Source organism: Siphateles boraxobius, unplaced genomic scaffold, assembly GCF_051911475.1.
Source record: "Siphateles boraxobius isolate OS27281-9 unplaced genomic scaffold, OSU_SipBor_1 25, whole genome shotgun sequence".
NCBI classification, from domain to species: domain Eukaryota; kingdom Metazoa; phylum Chordata; class Actinopteri; order Cypriniformes; family Leuciscidae; genus Siphateles; species Siphateles boraxobius.
In genome coordinates, this window is record NW_027508866.1 from 37,522,140 (window position 1) to 37,545,006 (window position 22,867).

The window sequence follows — 22,867 nt, forward strand, 5'->3', positions numbered from 1 at the left end:
CAAAGGAAATGCAAAATTTACTTTCATCAGAGAACATAACTTTGGACCACTCAGCAGCAGTCCAGTCCTTTTTGTCTTTAGCCCAGGCGAGACGCTTCTGACGCTGTGTCTTGTTCAAGAGTGGCTTGACACAAGGAATGTGACAGCTGAAAACCATGTCTTGCATACGTCTGTGCGTGGAGGTTCTTGAAACACTGACTCCAGCTGCTGTCCACTCTTTGTGAATCTCTCCCACATTTTTGAATGGGGTTTGTTTCACAATCCTCTCCAGGGTGCGGTTATCCCTATTGCTTGTACACTTTTTTCTACCACATCTTTTCCTTCCCTTCACCTCTCTATTAATGTGCTTGGACACAGAGCTCTGTGAACAGCCAGCCTCCTTAGCAATGACCTTTTGTGTCTTGCCCTCCTTGTGCAAGATGTCAGTGGTCGTCTTTTGGACAGCTGTCAGTCAGCAGTCTTCCCCATGATTGTGTAGCCTACAGAACTAGACTGAGAGACCATTTAAAGGCCTTTGCAGGTGTTTTGAGTTAATTAGCTGATTAGAGTGTGGCACCAGGTGTCTTCAACATTGAACCTTTTCACAATATTCTAATTTTCTAAGATACTGATTTTGGGGTTTCATTAGTTGTCAGTTATAATCATCAAAATTAAAAGGAATGAACACTTGAAATATATCAGTCTGTGTGTAAAGAATGAAAATAATATCCAAATTTCACTTTTTGAATGGAATTATTGAAATAAATAAACTTTTTGATGATATTCTAATTATATGACCAGCACCTGTATATATGGTTTGTTTGCTTGCATGCTTGCTGTGTTGTGACCGAAATAGTACGCGCGGGAGCACATATGCAAAAAAGTTTTGTAAAATGATATATGCTCCCTGTTTCACTATTTGAGTCACAACACAGCAATCAGAAGAGGACGGTGGCGCTGAAACCATAAACTGTCGATGCTGTTCTCTTCCTTCATAACTCATACTGAGAAGGATATATTTGTGTAAATACCGTAAAACTTCAAATAATACCCCGGGCTTTTATTTTCCCAAATCATCGAACTGCACCGGCTTGTATTTGAGACAGGCGTCTATATGAGACAGGCCTTTATAATTTAGTGTTGAGATGTTGTTCATTGAGATGTTGTTCCTAGAGTCTCTTATCTCTAAAAATCTCCAAATGATCCATGTGAAACTGCGCTCTTCCGACCTTTTACTATCATGTCAATTTATTTTGATTAATATGCGCGAGGGATAGACAGCGCTCGTGTTGTTTGAAGATGTGAGAGTGGCGTGCGCGGCCGGGGCTCTCTCTCTGCTTGTTTGCGCCCTGTCAAGCGCAGCAGTCATTCTATTCTACATCACTCACCGGTCAAGAAAGGCTTTGGCAGGACACAAATTTGCTTTGGAGGCCGCCAAAAAGCGGACGATCTGACGGGTTTTAGAAGATTAAATACAACCCGAAAATAAAAAACAGATTTATTTACCCAAACCTTTCGCCACACCAGGCGTGTAAAAGAGACATTTGGGACTTGGCTATTATTGGAAGGTTTACGGTAGTTGTGCAATTGTGCAAACTTTGTTTTGAAGTTTAATGTTTGAGTTCCAGAGGAATTTGTGACTGTTTCACCTGTTCAACCATATCACAGTTTTCTCTTTTTTTATTGTGTGCTGAGGGGCCGCTGTGCCTTAATGAAACGGTGTTTGTACATGTATTTGTTTCATTATTGTTGCAAGCAATCATAAAATACAGCATATTGCACACAAAAAAAAGAAAAAGGTATTTACTGTGAGAAACAGACCTCGGGTTCGGGCTTAAAATATAACTGTAATGGTTGGGTCATGTTAAATGGTTTGGGGTTGGGGCTTCAGTTTAAAGCTCGAGTAGACCTGTAAAGACTGGGTCTCTTGCACAGGTTTCTGCTGTTAGTGCCTTCGCTCAGACCCTGCGCAGATACACGTCTCTGAACCATCTGGCACAGGCAGCGCGTGCCGTCCTGCAAAACACCTCACAGATCAACCAGATGCTCAGCGACCTCAACCGCGTGGACTTCGCCAACGTGCAGGTACGTCACATGATCCATCCTTAAAGAGATCGATCAACCAAAAATGGGCCATTTACTCGCCATCATGTCACTCGCCCCAGAAGGAGGGGCTTCATAAAGACCAAAAAAAACATTACTGACAGACTGGGAAGAGAGGAGTGCAACGAAATGGGGAAATAATCAACATTCAAAGCAGGAAAACCTGTTCTAGTAGAGACCAAAAACATAATATGGCATCTTTAACCCCTTAACTGTCATCGTCTTTTTTTGTATCACATTTTAATAGTCATCATAAATTAGGTATTATTCGAAAGCTTACAAACTCAAAATTCATCCATGGAAAACAGTACTTTAAATTATTTTAGCTGGCTCCTCCCCTAGTGGGCGTTGTCAGGTTTCATATTACAAAATTTGTTTTAACTACTTTATAATCATAACCTTTTTTTTTTAATCTTGACAAAACATGTCGTCAGAAAGGTCCGAGTCTCGAGGTTCCTTATTTGGTGATAGAAGGGATATTTGGACGGAAATGTATTCATTTGTTACAGGAAAATGCATTAAAAAAAATTCAATGGAATGTTGGTTACACCCGGTGGCTATTTTTGGTACAGCGCCTAAACAAAATGTAAAAGGAACTTTAACTTTTGTGATAATTTCTAATTTGGAGCACAACTTTGTTAGATATATGACTTTGATTTTATATAAAAAATATTTTTGTATTTTCTTTAGTACACTACATGCTTTCACTTCAGTCAATAATGTGCATGTAAGTGTAGTGTTGATGTGTGCCTGTGCTGGTGTGGTACAGGAGCAGGCCTCGTGGGTGTGCCAGTGTGAGGAGGGGGTCGTTCAGCGCCTCGAGCAGGACTTCAAGGCCACCCTTCAGCAGCAGAGCTCACTGGAACAATGGGCCGCTTGGCTGGATAACGTGGTCACCGAAGTCCTCAAGCCGTTCGAGGATAAGCCCTCCCTCCCCAAAGCGGCGCGCCAGTTCCTGCTCAAGTGGTCCTTCTACAGGCAAGACCGTTTCAATGCTTGCTTTAATTGTGTGCGTTGAATCCATACTAGGGCTGGTCTCCGTTCAGATGTTCCAATTCGATTTCGATTCAATGAATATAGATTTAACACAAATCCTATATTTATAAAAAAAGAACAGTGAACATAAGTTTACAAGTGGTTAAATAAAAAAAAGATGTACCTCTTTTTATTTTAGGTACATTTAAACAGAACCCAAATCTATATTTCAAATGCATACAATGAATGGACAGGATTTTGAGGCAAGATTAAAAATTGATGCTGAAAGTTGGACGAGTCAGAATACTCGCACGCCTCGATCAAACAGGATCAGGTTATTTTATCTTTAAGATAACATAAACATAAAATCTCCCAGCATTAGCTGTAACATGCAAGCCTATGAACTGTGTAGGAAAACTAATACTGGCTTTTGGGTGATATAGATAAATAAATATGGAAAAAAAGTCTATTCGTGGCCTTTGAGAATCGATTTTGAATCGACCACATTTAAAAAAAATGAATAAATAAAAATTGACAAATGTTTTTTTTTTTTGCCAAGCCCTAATCTATACTGGAATATACTTATATTTATATATAAAACGGTGATGTCATCATCCAGCTTTTTTTTCAGAGCCACACCCACTTGTTAGTCCACGGACCAATGGTAGTGAAGGTGTTTTCTAGCCGGAGTGGAAAGAACGCCAAACTAACTTAATTTTCGCCTGATTTTGGTTTATATGACACCAGTTCCACACCAGTTCGTTCTTCGATTTCAGGGCCTTTAGAGCAAAGTGCCAACAGAACTTCTAACTGGCCCGTTTTATCGGACTCTTACAGCTCCATGGTCATCAGAGATCTGACCCTTCGCAGCGCTGCAAGTTTCGGCTCTTTCCACTTGATCCGACTGCTGTACGACGAGTACATGTTCTACCTAGTGGAGCACCGAGTGGCCCAGGCCACGGGAGAGACGCCCATCGGGGTGATGGGAGAGGTAACGTGTGTTTAGCTCAACATGAGCAGTGAAGAGCTGTGAACGCAGTCTTTCACTCTAATCGCCATTTCTTTGTGCCGTTGCAGTTTCAGGACCTGAACACCATGTCACCTGCCAACATCGACAAAGGTAAGCTAGCCAGAGCTCGACTCAAGCGGAGACTCATCAGTGTTACGCAACTACAATCCAGGCTAGTGCCCCATTAGACTCGGAGGAGACCGTTACTGTAATAACACTTTTCTGTTTGTGTTCCTCCGTCATAAGACACTTTCTGCTATATGAATGCCACTTCTTTTTTACATTTCATCATTTAGCGGACGCTTTTATCCAAAGCGACTGAAGAATACAAGCGGTTCATCTTAGAGTCAATAAACACGAGAAGTGCTAGTAATACTAAGTTTCAAAAATTGTGGGATTAAGGAATAGTGAAAGCAGAGAAGAGTGGCAATTGATAGTAAATACTAATATATAAGTATTAATATATACTAATATATAAGTATAATATATAAGTATAATACTAATATATAAGTATAATATATAAGTATAAATATAAGTGTCGCGGAGCGGGCACGTTACGAATACAGGGTGTAACATTTTTACTAATCAAAAAGTATGTCTAATTAATTGAAATCATGAAACGTATACAATTATTAAACGTATAGATTTAAAAAATCTATAGTTCCCTTTCGTTGTCACTCCGAGTTACGTCGGATGACGACGAATGGGGTTTCGCTTAGAACACCTATCGACTTCGAGTATTACAAAACGAGCCAATGGCAAAGAAATGCCATGGGTCTGCGGAATTTGCATGACGTAACTCCGCCCCACCTCGTGGGTATAAAAGGAGGACGCCGGCAACAGGCAGATATGTTTTCGCTTCGGAGCCAAGAATATTTCTTCACTCCACAGTCATCTCTGACTTCGCTCTACGAGACGAGCTTCTCTCTCCGGTGTTGGTGTGACGGCGATCTGCAGCGAGCTCACAGTGCCTGCTGATCTGTGCAGTAATCTGCCAATGTGTGTGTGTCTCCCTGTGCGCTTCAACATCGCGGAGTTTTTTTCTCTCCTCTCATAAAAGAGCTCGCACGCGGCACGTCTTTTTAAAGACGGCTCGCCCGTGCATTTCTGGTTGCAGCGGACTGGTATCGGACTCTGATGGGCACGAGCGCTGTCTAGTGTGTTTGATCATGCTTGAACAGCGCTCGTGGGTGACTCATGTTCTCGCAAGGGAACGTGATCATCGCGTCATAAATAGGTCGAGACTCGGTGAACTCGCAAGAGTGAGAGTCCCCTCATCCACCCCCCGATCTTCGGCGGGTGGCCAGGGTGACCTGAGGGTTACGGTCTGGAACAAGGCGCCGACTATGTGTCCGTGACCCCAGCCCCCCTCTTCAATGACGGTGCCCGCTAGTGCACTGCTGATTCCCGCGAGTCTACCCTCTGGTGGCCCGCGTGTTTCAGTTGAAGCTACAGAGGAAGATGCCATGTCTGTTGCAGCATCACTAGGTGGGCTTGAGTCTTCTGGAAGTGAGGGCTCGTCACAGCTGCCACCTTCCGGTGTGCATACGGCTGTGCCTGAGTCTGATCCGGAGATGACGGCCATGCTTTCCTGGGACGATTGGTTTTGGGTAAGGCCGCCGACCCTCGTCCGTGGCAAACCCCAATACCTCTCTTCCCGGACGTGCATGATGAGATCTCGAAGTCCTAGAAGACCCCCTTGTCTTCTCAGGACCGCTCGCTGATCTCATCCGCCTTTCCTCCCCTCGATGGGGCCGCTGCCCTTGGGTACACTGGGGTTCCCCCGGCTGAACGCTCTGTTGCGATGCTATGTGTCCTCAGAGTGCTTCTTCTCGGCGCAATCCTAAGCACCCGCCCATGGCCTGTAGTTTTTCGTCTACGCTTGTGGCGAGATCCTATAGTGCCACGGGACTGGCAGCCGCCTCTCTGCATGCCATGGTCATTCTGCTGGTCCACCTGACCCAGATGCTCATGGACCTGCACGAGGGCGGGACTGACCCAGGGCTCTTCACTGAGCTGCGCGCCGTCACTGACCTTGCTCTCCGAGCGACGAAAGTGGCCGTACGCTCCCTGGGTCAGGTGATGCTCACCATTCTGTGGCTGAACCTGTCTGATGTGCTGGATGTCGCGCGGACCCGTCTGTCCGACATTCCCATATCCCAGGTCGGCCTCTCCGGCGGTGCGGTTGAGGGCTTGACCAACAGCTCTCAGCCGCTCATGAGCAGACTGACGTTGATTCCGTCCCGACGGCCCCGCCGTCCGCTCGGGTCCCTCGGTCTGCCCACCGCCGAAGGCGCCCTCCCACGGCTCCCACCCCGCCCGTTCACCCGGGCCGGCTCTGGGGGCCGCGGGCGGACGCCACAGCCCCTCTCCAGCCCCGCCCCCCGCTACACGCCGGGTTAAGCGGCACTCCTGAGACGGGCTCCTCGGGGATGGAGCAGACTGAGGTTGACTCTGTCCCGACGGCCCCGCTGTCCGCTCAGGTCCCTCGGTCTGCCCACCGCCGTGGGTGCCCCCCGCGGCTCCCACCCCGCCCGCTCAGCCGGGCTGGCTCTGGAGGCCGCGGTCGGACGCCAAAACAGTCCTCTCCAGCCCCGCCCCCCGCTACACGCCGGGTCAAGCGGCGCTCTTGGGATGGGCTCCTCAGAGATGGGACTCAGTTCTTTCCAGGAGCTGGTAGCAGGACCACTCCTTTCCCCGGGTGAGGGCCGGGGAAGAATCCTTATTCTCCAAAGAACTGACTCTCCCGTCTCTGAGCACAGAGAGTTCGGACGTCACAGAGCGCCGCCCACATGCCGTGCTCTCCTCGTCCCCCTCTGTCCCGGAGGTGGTTGACACGGCGTGCCGTCCACGACCGCTTCGCCCCTGTCCCCCTCTGTCGCCAGACCCTTGACAGAGCAGGCCCCCGTGGAACGCTGGTCCTTCCCTGGCCTCCTCTGTCAGGGTGCGGTTTTGACCTTGCCCCCACTCCGGGCCGCTATGCCGTCCACGTCTGGGCCGGTCATTCCGCTTCGCTGCACCACCGGGGGGACGTCTGTGGTTCTCGACGCCGCTGGCACAGTTGGGAGCCTGCCTAGAGCTTCCCTATCTGTTCCGCTGGATCGCGCGAACCATCGGCTCGGCTATGCGATTCAGTTCGCACGGTCTCCTCCCCACTTCAGGGGAGTCCGCTCCACTTTGGTCGATGGCTATCATGAGAGCGGAGGTTGCTACCCTACTGGCGAAGGGTGCGATTGAGACTGTCCCTCCAGCCGAAAGGAGGTCCGGGTCTACAGCCCCTACCTCATTGTCCCGGAGAAGTCTGGTGGGTTACGGCCAATCCTGGTCCGAACCGCTCCCTTCACAGGCTGCCGTTCAAGATGCTCCTGGCCAAACGCATTTCTGGATGTGTGCGGCCACAGGATTGGTTTGCAGCGATCGACCTGAAGGACGCCTACTTTTATGTCTCCGTTCTACCTCGACTCAGAACATACCTACGGTTTGCTGTCAGGGCGCGCGCATATCAGTACGCTGTTTTCCCATTCGGGCTAGCCCTGTCTCTTCGCGCCTTCACAAGGTTGTTGAGGCTGCCTTTATTCCTCCATGGGAACACGGGGTTCGCATCCTGAACTATCTCGGTCACTGGCTGTCTTAAGCTCACTCCTGAGACCAGGTTTGCGAATACAGGGACCCAGTGCTCCGGCACCTAGCTCGTCTGGGCCTTCGGGTCAACCGGGGAAGGAGTAGACTTTGCCCCGTGCAGAGGAGCTCTTTTCTCGGTATGGACTTGGTCGCCTTCTCCACTCAGCCATTGCTGACTTGCCTGAGACTATCAAGCGCAAGAGGGCAGTTCCACTGAAGTTTCTTCAGAGGCTCCTGGGGCATATGGCATCTGCAGCCGCGGTTCGCCGCTCAGATTGCTTCATATGAGACCGCTTCAGCTTTGGCTCCGCGACAGAGTCCCAAGGTGGGCATGGCAACACGGCACCCTCCGAGTAACAGTTACTCCGTCTTGCCGTCAGACCTTCACCCCGTGGTCGGACCTCAGTTTTCTACGGGCCGGAGTGCCCCTGGAACGAGCTTCGCGGCATGTTGTTGTAACGACAGATGCCTCCTCCACGGGCTGGGGTGCCATGTGCAATGGACGTGCTGCCGCGGGCTCCTGGACAGGACCCCGCCGCCTCTGGCACATCAATTGCCTCGAGTTGCTGGCCGTACGTCTTGCTTTGCGCCGCTTCCGGGTCGTGCTCAAGAACCATCACGTACTAGTCCGTTCAGACAATACCGCCACTGTAGCGTACATCAACCATCAAGGTGGTCTACGCTCCCGCCGTATGTCGCAACTCGCCCGCCACCTCCTCATATGGAGTCAGAAGCATCTGAGGTCGCTTCATGCCATTTATATCCCCGGAGCCCTGAACTGTGCAGCCGACGAGCTCTCACGGCTTCAGCCCCTCCCGGGAGATTGGCGACTCCATCCCCAGTCGGTCCAGCTGATTTGGGACCAGTTCGGGGACGCACAGATTGATCTGTTTGCCTCTCACGACTCAACCCATTGCGCCCTGTATTATTCCCTGACCGAGGGCACGCTCGGCACGGATGCACTGGCGCACAGCTGGCCGCGGGGCCGCAAATATGCGTTTCCCCCAGTGAGCCTTCTTGCGCAGACCCTGCGCAAGGTCAGGGAGGACGAGGAGCAGGTCATTCTGGTCGCGCCATACTGGCCCGCCCGGACCTGGTTCTCCGAACTAGTACTCCTCGCGACAGCACCTCCCTGGCCGATTCCCCTGAGGAAGGACCTCCTTTCTCAGGGACGGGGCACCCTATGGCACCCTCGTCCCGATCTCTGGAACCTCCACGTGTGGCTCCTGGACGGGACGAAGCAGGTTTGAGTACCCTTCCACCTACGGTGGCGGCTACCATCACTTCCGCTAGAGCGTCGTCCACGAGACACGTCTACGCGTTGAAGTGGAACCTCTTCGTCAACTGGTGCTCTTCTCACCGAGAAGACCCCCGGAGATGTTCGATTAGTGTCGTGCTTTCCTTCCTTCAAGATAGGCTGGAGCGAAGGCTGTCTCCCTCCACCCTGAAAGTCTATGTTGCCGCTATTGCCGCACACCATGACACAGTCGAAGGTAAGTCTGTTGGAAGGCACGACCTGATCATCAGGTTCCTGAGAGGAGCGAGGAGACTGAATCCTCCTCGCCCTCCTCTCGTCCCCTCTTGGGACCTCTCAGTGGTTCTAACTGCCCTGCGGAGTGCTCCCTTTGAGCCTTTGCAATCAGTGGAGCTTAAGTTCCTGTCTATGAAGACAGCGCTCCTGGTTGCATTGGCCTCCATCAAGAGGGTGGGGGACTTGCATGCATTCTCCGTTGACGAAGCGTGCCTGGAATTTGGGCCGGCTTACTCTCACGTGATCCTGAGACCCCGGCCTGGATATGTGCCCAAGGTTCCTACCACTCCCTTCCGGGACCAGGTGGTGAACCTGCAAGCGCTGCCCCCGGAGGAGGCAGACCCAGCCTTGGCACTGCTCTGTCCAGTACGCGCCCTCCGCGCCTATGTAGACAGGACGCAGTGTTTCAGGACCTCAGACCAGCTCTTTGTCTGTTATGGTGGGAAGCTGAAGGGAAAGGCTCTCTCCAAGCAAAGGTTGTCTCACTGGATAGTGGACGCCATTGTCTTGGCATACCAGCAGCAAGGTCGACAGTGCCCCCTTGGTGTGACTGCCCACTCCACCAGGAGTGTGGCATCCTCTTGGGCTCTAGCGCATGGCGCCTCGCTAACAGACATCTGCAGAGCTGCAGGCTGGGCGACACCTAACACATTCGCCAGATTCTACAATCTCAGAGTGGAGCCAGTGTCCTCTCATGTACTCGCTTCAACCAGCTAGTACTGGACCCGCTCAGGTGTCTTCGCTTGCTCGCCATTCCACTCCACGGACTGGATACGTGCGATATTCTCCTCAGGTGAGCTTCCCCGAAAAGCCCTGAGTTCCTCCAGCACTCGTGACGTCGGCGCCAGTGTCTATTGCCTGTGCGTCGGCTAGGTGCCTCCCGTGTGCATGGTCCCTCCCCTGAGCGACCCCCACATGTGTATTTCCACTGTAAGCCTCTTGAGCATGTGTCTTTCCCTTGGCAAGCCACCTTGCCACCCCTGGGGTTGAAATATTCCACCTGCGGCTGGACACCCCAGTGTTCTCCATGTCTCCTTCGGGTCACATGTGTATTCTCTAAGTCCCCCCCTCTGGGTTGGCAGTAATTGCATATTTCCCCTGAATTTGGGATATGCTCCCCAGTGTACCTTGGTATTCCTGTGCTAAATAGGAGTCCTTCGTCCGTGCCAGTCTCACGACAGGGATCTCAGATTTACGCAGGGCACTGGAAGACAGCTGAGAAGGTGGCGTGATTAGACTGGTAACCCCATTCGTCGTCATCCGACGTAACTCGGAGTGACAACGAAAGAGAACGTCTCGTTTACGTATGTAACCCTCGTTCCCTGAGTAGGGAACGGAGACGTTACGTCTGCCTGCCACTTTCCGCTGTACCGTGGGGATAGCCTGAGCTCAGTCTTGGCTCCTCAGCGAAGAAACATATCTGCCTGTTGCCGGCGTCCTCCTTTTATACCCACGAGGTGGGGCGGAGTTACGTCATGCAAATTCCGCAGACCCATGGCATTTCTTTGCCATTGGCTCGTTTTGTAATACTCGAAGTCGATAGGTGTTCTAAGCGAAACCCCATTCGTCGTCATCCGACGTAACATCTCCATTCCCTACTCAGGGAACGAGGGTTACATACGTAACCGAGACGTTCTTAGCACAAGTGAACACACCCATGCTAAAGTTGACTAAAAAGAGGACTAAAAAATCATCTTTTGGAAATTGATCTTAATGTCTTAATTAAAAAAAATGCGGAAAAATCCAACCTTTAAGGACACCAATATTCTTTGTGAATGAATAATGTATCGTAAATAAATAAATGTTCTTCCTTAAAATACAGGGTGCATAAGTCAAGACACCCCTATGTTAAATTCCCATAGAGACAGCAGATTTTTATTATTTCATGGATCCGGGATACTATACTAAGTTCCCTTGGCCTTTGGAATTAAAATATCCCACATCATCACATTCCCTTCACCATACCTAGAGATGGCATGGTGTTATTTCAGTTAGCCTAATAGCTGGTATGATTAGCATTGAGAGATGATCTTATGGAAAGTTCCCCATGCCGATCTCTAGGTTTCACACAAGAGAATGACCGAAGGACAAGCACATGAAAAGGCTTAATTTCGAGTCCTGGAACATTGATTGAAAAGGGTCTTGAAAATGATTTTGTGCCTCTTAATTAAAAATGTCATGCCTTTTAACTGAAAAGCAACATTGTGATGTCCGATAGATGACGTGAGCGAGATGGACAGCGATCTGGACGAGGACATCGAGGAGTCGGACGAGCCTGTAGCGAAGCGGGAGAAAGCGGAGACTGAGGTGATTCAGGTGCTTCAGGTCGGGGCCATGGAGGACGGCACCAGTGCTGTGGTGGGAGTCGTCAATCCCAGCATGCTCAGCGCTTTACCCCCGACCGAACACATGCTCGGCTCCACCGGGACCAGCACCATCCGCCACGTGGGAAACACATACGCCTCGGTGTGAAAGCCTATCCGTTTCCCTCTCGTCCCATCTCTCTCTCTCAGTCCCATAGAGACAGAGAGAATTAAGCCACGCCCACACCGGGGGGGGGGGGGGGGGGGACAATCCAACCGTCTCCATTGACTCTGTATTGTATTGTGTGAAGCTGCATCCTTGTCATTTTTAACTTATAACAAAAAACAAAATGTCTGAAAGCTGCTGTGTGACCAGGTGTACAGCAAACAAGCTTAAAAACCCAGAAATAAGTATTTATAAGCGTTTAAAGACACAAAAATGGATACAGGCCAATTGAGACAGAGCAACGTGATATTTTACTCTGAGAACTAACTTAGTTCAAACAACAGGATAGCTTAGCTTACAGAAATATAATACATAAAACTGACATTTGGATATTTGACAAAATATCCAACAAACAAGTATCCATTACTTCAATGAGCTCATTATATATCTATTAAATTGTTACAATGTTTAAATTAATACATTTTTAGTATTTTAGCATAACTGAGACAGTTTCCTCTGATAACAGATCACTGTAAACTGTAATGAGGACTCATGCATTTTCTGTAAAGCTGCTTTGAAATGATGTGTATTGTGAAAGCGCTGTACAAATAAACGTGAATTGGATATTTGACTTACCAGTGACAATGTTTCTGCACACAAAGTGTATTTTTAGTGCATATTGAGGGTCAGGATCCCACAATTTACCCATTTGTTCCAGCCATTATCCACTTTTGTGTCTTTTAACGCTCGTTTTTTGGGGGTCGACAGCTTATAAACACTTATTTGTGAGTTTTAAAGCTTGTTCGCTGTACACCTGGTCACACAGCAGCTTTCAGACATTGTTTTGTTTTTTGTTATAAGTCAGAAATGACAAGGAGGAAGCTTCACACAATACAGAGTCAATGGAGACGGTTGGGTCGTTGACGACACAAAGGTCCCATAAACTACTAAATCAATATAAGGATTTGTCGAGATGCTGATTGTAAAGTTTAAAGCCCTGAAGTTCATAGAAAACGTTTTATTCTAGAACTCAAATCCAAGCCAGGGAAAGGTTAATTCTGGAAAATACCATTTGCCTACTACTAGTCAATATATTTATCACTTCTCTATTACTGTACTGGTCATTGTTTACAGTTGTTTGTTTAGAACATGTAATTGGCCAAACGTGTGCTGTTGAACTGTGTGTTTGATTAGGGAAAGTCTCGCTGTATAACTGTGCTGCTATAATCCCAGCAGGCTTAGACACGTACTGAGCTTGCCTTCTCACGTCTTTACTTTGCAGGCTGAGTGTTTCCAATGGCCTTCTGTGTGTAGATTCAGTGCTTGGGTAGCTTGAGGAGGAGTGTTTGTCGTTGTACATAATATGCTGCATGTGTGAACCGTGTCGTGGGTCGGGGGTTTTTTGTACCGATTGGACCAAAAAACACAAGAGTGAGAGACAACCGGCTGTCCTTCGTTGCCTCTCGTTGCAGAGCGAATGTCAGGGATTTTATGTACCTCGGGTTCATCTTAGTGCCTTAACCCAAAACAACAGCTTTTCATTTCGTCTGAACACCAGAGAATATCGTCTCGCGTAGACATCTGCCACTGGAGTGTGTGATCCGACTCGATCACGTTCAGGATCCGTCGCTCGATTATCGCTCCCTATCCGACGTCAAGGCCCGTGTGTGTGCGAAAGCGTGAATTTGGCCGAGGTGTGTGTTACGTGTGTATCTTGTCGCCCTACCTCACAAAAAACACAAAATGTGTTTCTTCTTTGCCGACCCGTCATTTTAATTTCACATCGGTTGCCCTACAAAATCACAAAAAGTCATTGTATCGTGGACCAAAAGTTGATAAATATCTATATTGGTATAGAAGTATATGATGATGATGATGATAAAGAGTTTATACATTGGGTCTCATTCAGTGTGAATTGTTTTTAAAAACATTTACGTAAAATTGTGATGATTTACGCCAGGATGATTTTACAAAACTGCTTTTGTTTCATAAACGTCCCAGCTAACGAAAATATGTTCCAAGAACATTTCGCTAATGTTATGAAAACGTTCTTTAAAAAAAAAAAAATTCTTGTCGTTATACAAACGTTACTTTTGAATGTTCTCTGAGCGTTCTGAAACAAGTAACATTGAAAAAAAAAAAAAAAACGTTAGACGAACGTCCAACTGAAACGTTTAAGAAAAAAACGTCCAAGAATAATGCATAAATGTTTTTGTGGTAATATTATAACTCTGAATAAAGGTTTTATTAACGTTACTGGAAGAACGTTTGTTCATAACTTCTGTTCTGAGAACGTTAGCTGGGCAGAACTATGATTTTATTGGTTTATGTTTTAATCTGCATGTATAGATGGGTGGAGTTTCATTTGGTACTAGATCTAGATTGTTTGTTTAGTTTTGTTTGCTGTTGGATTACTGTGAAACGGGAATGAGGATGTTAACCTGCTGTGATAACGGATGAAGTCGTGTTGAACTCGACCCGTCGTCAAAACTGCTCTACTATTATGGAAAACACTGGAACATTTTTGTAGTTGGAAAAAGCGTTATTTTCTTCACTAAAACTTGATTTTATTTTCAATGACTGACTGTGCGCGCGCTATTTCAAGTACGTTTTATGCATCTTTTTTATGGAAATGTATTATGAATCTTAATTTTAACGTGGATAAACTTTTAAAAGTGAAAACCATCCAAGTTTCTGATAATGGTGATTTCTATGTACGTGTGCAATCTGTGCCGGCACCTTCTGAACCACAACCAGCAGGTCTTCTACACATTCTCTCTGATCGTTCTGTTTTTTTGTACTTGATTTGCGTTTTGCGTAGTTTCCCTCTGTCTCTGTGCCTGGACTACAGACGGCTCTTCACTATTGGACAGTTGTAGATGTGTTGATCACGACTCGTTTTGGTCTTGCATGCCTTTTCTTTTGCTGCTAGAATATCACCAATTCTCCGTTTCTTTTGCACGACGTGTCAGAAAGTACAGAACCGTTCAATGCGTTGATTTCAAAACCACATGCCTGTTTCTACTCAAAGTTTGCCAAAACGCAGTTAAAGATTCATACTTTCCACGTCTTGCCTGTGCTTTTCTCTTTCGTTTTTGACACTAAAATTGGCTCGGCCACTTGCAACCTTACTCTGGATATCAATGCAAGCTTTTCTAGGAAAAGAAACTTGCTGTTCTTCTGATATCAACATATCAAGCCTGAGGAGCGTGAAGGCAGCTTCACTGACTAGAGACTTCAGTGCCTTTGATTTCACCAAGACCTCCAGAACCAGTACAAGCCGACGGAGCTCGTATCCCATCATGCCACACTCACCTGAGACACATATGCACACCCCAGTTTAAAGGCACCCAAACTTGATGACATGAACAGAACTATATTGGGATTCCACTGCACTATCATCGTCATCACGAGTTTTCTTTCTCCTGTACGTAGAGTGACACGCTTGGTTTCAATGTGGTCTTATTTTTGGGGGCTTTTAAGTGCCATCTGACTGTTTACGTAGTGAGTCGTGGCATTGCTGTAGCGCGTTCAAATGCAAGCACAAGCATCGTGGTACTCTGAGGAAAACTCAGAACAAAGTCCTAGATGTAAATATTGAGATAAAAATGGAAGGATATTTATTTACAGTCCCTTACTTTTAATGACAGATATGTTTGAAAGTGTAAATTGTGATCCACCCCCCCCCCCCCCTCTCTCTATTGTTTTATTTGGATGATGTACCTTACATATACAGTACATATGTATTTTTTTTTTCTTTTTTTGTGTGTGTTGTTCCAATTTACCTCTTAGTAAATTATATCCTCTGAAAATTGGTAAAAGCTTACTAATAAGTGTAGAGTGATTTGTATTGTGTATTTTACATGAAGGATAACAAAAACTGGGGAACTTTTATATTTATAAAATGATATATTAACATTTAGTGTGTCAATATGAGGAAAATATAGGAATTATCCAAGACACATGTAGTTTGTTTTTTCTGAATATTTCAGACTTGAGCTCAGGCTAGCTTATTAGTGTTGTTTTCTTAAATTTGTGGCTTGTCTTTCAATTAATAAACCTTTTTCTTGTTGAAACGAGACCTGTTGTGTTCAATCGTCACGGGGTTTGTGTTCAAGCTCAAAACAAAATGATAAAATAGAGCATTTAATGTTCCATTATCTGTTATTCTACATTTAAGTTATGTAATCTTATTTACACCAAATTAAATTCCTCAATTCCACAGGGAAAAAAATAAAACAAAATTTAGACAGAGAATTGCGTGCGATTTCTCAAATTATTTGTGAAGTTTATAAGACAGACATTGATTTAAACATAAAATTGACGAAGAAAGACGTAAATTGTATTTTCTTGTATTTAAAACCTAAAAAAGAAGACTAGTAGAGCAGCAGGTAAAAGCCTCTGTTTGTTGGCTTGACTGTACGAGGCTTTGAAGGGATTTTGCTTAAACGTTCTTGCAATGATGCAAACTAACCTTTAGAAAAATGTTTTTCATTTTTGCTCAATTTGCTTCAATTTAAACGAGCTAATGCAAAATAATCACTGATCATTTATTCACTGCCTAATCTTGTGCACCAATAGATACAGTGGGGGATTCCCAGCATGCTTTATGGGAATTACCTAGGAGAGTTTAAATTATTTTTATGTTTTAGAGCAGGAAGAATGAAGGAGACTTGTTCATGCTTACTGTTCTGTTAAACTTGTATTTAGAAGATATTCTAACAGTTATGTTTGAGTTTTTGAGATTATTAACTTGAGCTCAGTTTGAGGAAGAGTAATTACTGCCATCTGTTGATATTAGAAATCACAAAAAAGCCCCTATCTTGAAAGCTCCGCCCCCAAACCCACGAACACGCTCTGCAACACAGGCACCTCCCGCTTCATGAGTGGACACGCCCCTTACTGCTGATTGGCTACAGGTGTGTCGGTGCTCAACAGCATTTCTCAGAATTCACTTACTGCACCTTTAAAAATAAAGATTCTTCCATTTAAATCTTCTATCTATCTGAAATCAAAGTTTTTTTGTGCAAATATTTTTTTTTTAAATGTTCCTAGTCTTAATATGAATCGTTTCATAAGTCATTATAAAGTGGCGTCATTGAAAAAGAAACTCGATCTGCAGTGAATACGTGCACAACGCATTCACACACCCGCATCAACACATCTGAAGTCACGGAGACATTTTGCTCATCCGCAAATCAGTGTGAATTCATCCAATGAGAGTTGCACACTTGTAGAATATTTCTCACAAATGTCTTGTATATTTTTCTAGCACAAACGCAAGTAAACAACTACAACTGCTTGAATCTGTTGCGACGAATCTCAAACACTGTTTTTCGCTTTCAAGTGACAAGTTTCGCGCGCTCTCTCTTTTGCGACATTGATCTGTGAAATGCGGAGTAACGAGTTGTGCGTCAGCGAGGCGGTGGGCGGAGCCTACATGAATATTCATGAGTTTCCCGGGCATGCGCTGGAGCTGCTCATTTTAGTTCACACTCCTCGTTTCTCAGCAAGTTTAATGGATTATTTCAAAAAAGGTAAATATAGTTTCAGCGCGAACTTAAAATACAATTGTGTATCGTTTCATAAAGTTCATAATGTTTGTATTAGTTTGCACGTTTTTTGCACCTTGCGAAGCTTTACAACTGTGTCTTTTACCAATTGTTATCATTTGTTGATTGCAATAAATTAAATTAACCCTCATAAATGTATCAGAGGGCAAACACTTTTAAAAAAAATATATCCTGATGTGATTGTTCTATTGTTGTACTGTGATTGTTCGATTAAACAAAATTGTATGGACAAAAATGGATAAATTACATTTGGTACAACTAGGTTACTGTAATGAGACAAAAAAACACTTAACATTCTTTTACGGAATATAATAAGCAACCAATTTGATGTTCTAAAAAAATATACATTTACAAATATACATACTGGCAAAATAATTTAACTATATATTTTTTAATGTTTTGGTTGCAAGTGCTTGTGCTGGTTTTGATTTAATAATATATACTGTTCAAACGTTTGGTATTTATTAAGGTTCAAAAGTAAGGTATAAGACTACATTTATCTGAAACAGAAAACAGTTGATAAAAATATTTCACAATATTACTATTTTAATATATCACAATATTACACGACTCTTCAGAAATCATTATAATATTGATTTGCTGCTCAAGAAACATCACAGTTTAATGAAGTGTGGAAGTCAAATGGAGCATATGTTTTCAGGATTGTTCAAAAGAACATTTATATAAAAATTATATATTTTTTGTAACATTATACATGTCTTTGCTGTCATTTGTGATCAATTTAAGGCATCCTTGACCTTGCCTGCTATAAAAGCATCATTTCTTTAAATCATAGTGATGCCAAACATTTGTCATGCAAATCTTAAGTGATGAAAAAGCCAGAATCTCATGTTTTACCATCGATCCGACACAGTTTCATTTTTCAAGAGTTCAACAACATACATGTTTATGGAACTTTGTGATTTTTAAAACATGTTGACTGAGTGTTTGTTACAACAAAATAGATCATGCATTTGTATGAATGATCATGATTGTGTATCATCCAGGAACACAGTGCAACACATGCGGTCAAAGAACGAGCATGACAGAGAAACATCAGTGTAGGTGCAGAGTGTTTATTAGGACACTGATATGATTGTGGAGTTATTTCCCAGGGATGTCACAGTGTTAAAGCTTCATAAGGTAAGGTATCAGAAGAGCTAAGCAATAAATAAATTAAATGGTAATGGTTCATGTATTTAGGAATATTTTATATCTGCTCTTCTGTTGGAAATAAGTGTTGCTGTAATCATTCAGGCGTTCTGGAATTTTTGGTTTTACGGTAAAAGTTGAACCTTAAACCTGGTTATATTTTTGCAGATTTATATTTTGTTTTTAAAAAATGCTAATATCTTTTATTGCAGTGTCATTCAACAAATGATAAAAAAAAAAGTTTTAAAAGTTTGCGCAGTCATTAACGAACGCAAAAAACGTGCAAACGAATACAATACATTATGAACTTGATACACAATTGTATTTTGAGTTCACGCTGAAACTATATTTACCTGTTTTGAAATAATCCATTAAACCTGCTGAGAAACGAGGAGCTCCGCGAGCAGTTTTAGGGCTGGGCGATATAACGAAATATGTTGCTGATATAAATGATTGATATTTAGCCTAGCTATATTATATTTAATAGCCTAATTTACCCAGCTGGTAAGTCAGTGTCACTTTTAGTGGGTAATGAGCATGATTTCATCAAGTTATTTACTTTGCAAAGGAGATATTTAGGCTGATAATATAGACAATATTTTCCCGCATGTCATGCAGGGCTCCGTAATTTTATCATCCCTAAACTCATCATCAGTTTAGGGAATCACACAAATTAAGATATTTGTGATTAAATCTGAGAGCTGGATCACTCCTCCATAGGCTTCTCAGGGATTGAAACTTGTTCCCCAAAAAGTTATTAAAAACATCGTCAAAATAGTCCAAGTAACTACAGTGGCTCAATCTTAAAGGGATAGTTCAGCTAAAAATTAGTATTCTGTCAGTAATTAGATGAACGAAGGTCTTACGGGGTTGAACAACATGAGGGAGAGTAAATACTGACAGAATTTACATTTTTGGCTGAACTTTCCCTTTAATGTGAACAAATGTAAACGCACCGTGTCCTGATTGGCTAATGATCGACCTGCTTGATCGGATCACGGTGATCACATGTTAATGCCAAGTGTAAACGCAGCCTTATAGATCAACAACTGTTTCGTAATGAAGTGATAAGTGACAGGCCACGCCCACTACATTAATATTAATATAGGCGTGCACGACGTTGACGGACTAGTAGTGTTTTAACAGAATAATATTCAATTCATAGTAAATAGCAAAATCTTTCAATTAACCACTAAATTAACAATTATTAACTGATATTGTCTTGGATCAGTTAACAGGATTCCATCGTTACATTCGTCAATGCAAGATATTTTTACACACGAATAATATATATAATAGAATGAGATGAAGATGCAAATTGTTTCATTTTACATATTGTGGTTTCAATGATTGTCATTTAATGATCTTTGCTCTTAAACGTGCAAAAAATGTGTCTGTGAAAATGAATAAATGAAACATGGAATACACAAGACTTCAAAATCAATTTAATAGCATTCTGTATTTGATAAATTGCTAAAAGTAGGAGCTATTTGAGGAATCTTCCATTTCAGAACCTTCCTATTTCTCTTCAAACAGTGAAATGAAATCAGGCTCAACAAACGCATGAATCGGTCATCAGATCTCTGGACACATGCAGGGCTGAAGCGTCCCGATGGCGTTTCCAGAGCTCGTCCGTCGTTCAAAAACAACACAAGCTCGGAATAATACTGACATCTTTTGCCATAAAGTTCATGACATGTGGCTTTCAAAGTTCACATCAAAACACACGCTTCCAGTTCATCTCATATCAATACAGGACCGTCACTTACTATATGAATAACTGATATTCTGGGCATCAGATTAAAGGTATAAAGTTGTTAATGCATCAGTTTCTTGTTAAAGGCATTATCATTATGAGTTAAATGGAGCCCTTGTGACCTAAAATCCATCATAATAAAGGACAAACATCTTAGCACTGAGTCCGATTCATAAACGTGTTCATGTTTATAAAAGAAGTGCAGGATATTTTTTTATTCACAAGCTGCTTAGAGAAATTGGAAAGAAAAATAGAAAGTGCAAGCAGATGTACTCGGCTAAAAGAGGAAAACAAGACGAGCATTCAGAACACAAATAAAGCTGGTGCATGTGTGCGTTTAGACCAACCGTCTTGCTATGATGGTTAACAGCGGTCAAGCTCTAAAGGAAACTGATGTTTTATGTGCATGCATGCTAACACGAGCCGAACCGCTGCGACACAAACAGAAGTGAAAGAAACTTCTGCATGATTTGTCAAACTCTGGAAATTAGACCCATCTCAGACATTATGGGAGGCTAGAGGACGTCTGGAAACAAATTCATTAAAACGGCTTTTGAAGACCGAAGCCAATCCCAGCATGCACCTCTGAGCAGCTCACGTCTCTTTCACGCAAAACTTTTTAGATGATAAGTTTGGTTGCTGGAACACTTTCTGCACGGCATTACTGGAGGTCCAAGAGGTGAAATGAAAACAAAAAAAGCAAAAACTAAATGAATCTTTGAATGAAACGGATGCATATGCACCCGTGTGACCTCTGACCCTGGTGTGTCTCAGTCTAGCGGCGTGGGGTCGGCGATGGGCATGGTGTGCAGGACCTCGTCCAGCAGCTGAAGGGCCCGGTGCAGGTGGATCTCGATCCAGCAGGGCGTCTCTTTAATGCTCTGTCGAGGGTAATCCGGGCCCCAGCCTTTAACGAAACTCATGCGCAGGATACAGAGCCGGCGGAGGTCGTCCACGCCGATACCAGCCGCCGCAGACAAGCCTGACGGGCGCGGAGAACAGTCAGAACACTCACATTACAGACATTTTGTCATGAATATAAAATAAAACAAAACGGAAAAAAAATATCTGCCAACCATCACAAATAGGGTTTGAAATTAACTTTTTTACTCAATTTGGCTACTAAATTAAGTTACCGGCCATTCAGAACTTCTACTAGCCAAAGAAAAACAAATGAACCAGATTAACTACGTCACAGTTTATATATATATATATATGTGTGACGTAGTTAATCTGGTTCATTTCTTTTATCTCTTTTTTTTCTCTCTTATTTATTTTAAGAATCTCCTATATATATATATATTAGGGCTGTAAAACGATTAAAATATTTAATCGCGATTAATCGCATTAATGCCATAGTTAACTCGCGATTAATCGCACATTTTTATCTATTCTAAATGTCCCTTGATTTCTATTTGTCTCATTATTTTTTCTAATTTTAATGCTCTTATCAACATGGAAAAGTGGATCAGCAGTAAGTTTGTTCTTAGCTGTGGTATCCATGTGCTTCTGTCTGAAGTCATCCATTGTAGAGCTTAGATCGGGCCCAAAAAATCAAGCCCGACCCGAGCCCGTGCGCATTGTGTCCGAGCCCGGCCCGACACATAAACTGTAATTATGAGCCCGAGCCCGATTTAAACCCGTCCATTTTTTTAATACGTGGGTTGTTATAACTGACGTTCTCAACTACTTTCTATGTTACTTTCTCCCGCCCGCAACATTTTTGTCCCGCTCCCGCCCGCAAATAGACTCTTTTTTTGTAGGCTATACCTCCAAATACTTTCGCCTACGTGTCGTCGCCACCATACACATCAGCATAAATGCTCCTGATAAATTATTTGTTATTAAAGCATTAACACACAAACCACTGTTATAATATAAAAGCAAGCAGGCTACTGAGTGCATGGTTTGGCATGACTGAATGCGCGCAGAGTGCGCTCCCTTAATATTTCCTAAAAAGCTGACATCAGTTCATCACAATCTCACACATCTGTTATTATCAATGAAGCTGACTGCACAATGCATCTTTCATAATATATACACTTTGTTTGTTATAATTTGAGGATTTGCCAGCTTACAGAATTCAGCACTGAACAAAAAGTCTGTTTTGAGCGGTGAGGGGAGTCTATTTTAAATGCTTCTGATGCTTCTTCATATGTCTGTGATTGGCTACATCCCTCAACGCTGCAAACATGTTATAAAAAGAAACTCTGGCCTGTAAATCGTTTCTATTTTATTTTAGTTGTTCTTGTTGCTTTTCTGAAACATATGAATAAAAATGTATTTGTTTTTACTGTTTATTCATAGATATTTCTAGTTTGCGGGAGTCCCGCGAATCGTTTTATTCTCCTGTATCCGCACACACAGAGTGAGTGCATTACCGCCCGTGCTCGCGCTCGGCCATCAAATCTAGTCCCGCGCCGCACTCTATTGCGTTGAGATTGCACGTCTCTAGATCGGCGTCTCGCGCTCGCGCAATCCACTCAAAACGTACCGTTAGCCTACTACTCTTTGGCCGGCGCGCAAGCCAAAACAAGTGTGTGCCTGTTGTTTTGTTTCCGGTCTAGCTATCCGGTGTGATGTTGTAGTTTTTCTAACGTTACTAGTTGTTGCAACAGCATGTGAAAAAAATACAAAGTTTGCTAGGCCAAAAAGAGCGTTAATCTCGCGATAAAAAAATTGACGCCGTTAAAATGTGT

The 22,867-nt window shown here is 43.9% G+C and overlaps 2 protein-coding genes across 4 annotated transcripts in view; one reads left to right on the plus strand and one right to left on the minus strand.

Annotated features, from left to right (window-relative positions):
* rfx3 (regulatory factor X, 3 (influences HLA class II expression)) overlaps positions 1 to 15,763 on the plus strand; it is a 76,228-nt gene extending 60,465 nt beyond the window's left edge. For both annotated transcript variants that reach the window (XM_077243802.1, XM_077243803.1), the window contains 5 exons: positions 1,915 to 2,064; positions 2,852 to 3,060; positions 3,895 to 4,048; positions 4,135 to 4,177; positions 11,437 to 15,763. In XM_077243802.1, the coding sequence (XP_077099917.1) occupies positions 1,915 to 2,064; positions 2,852 to 3,060; positions 3,895 to 4,048; positions 4,135 to 4,177; positions 11,437 to 11,690 (810 nt within the window). In that variant the 3' untranslated portion in view covers positions 11,691 to 15,763. The remainder of the gene's footprint in view (positions 1 to 1,914; positions 2,065 to 2,851; positions 3,061 to 3,894; positions 4,049 to 4,134; positions 4,178 to 11,436) is intronic.
* Positions 15,764 to 19,835: 4,072 nt separating this feature from the next.
* The window catches only part of smad4a (SMAD family member 4a), a 29,651-nt gene continuing 26,619 nt past the window's right edge, over positions 19,836 to 22,867 (minus strand). For both annotated transcript variants that reach the window (XM_077243807.1, XM_077243806.1), the window contains one exon: positions 19,836 to 21,150. In XM_077243807.1, the coding sequence (XP_077099922.1) occupies positions 20,939 to 21,150 (212 nt within the window). In that variant the 3' untranslated portion in view covers positions 19,836 to 20,938. The remainder of the gene's footprint in view (positions 21,151 to 22,867) is intronic.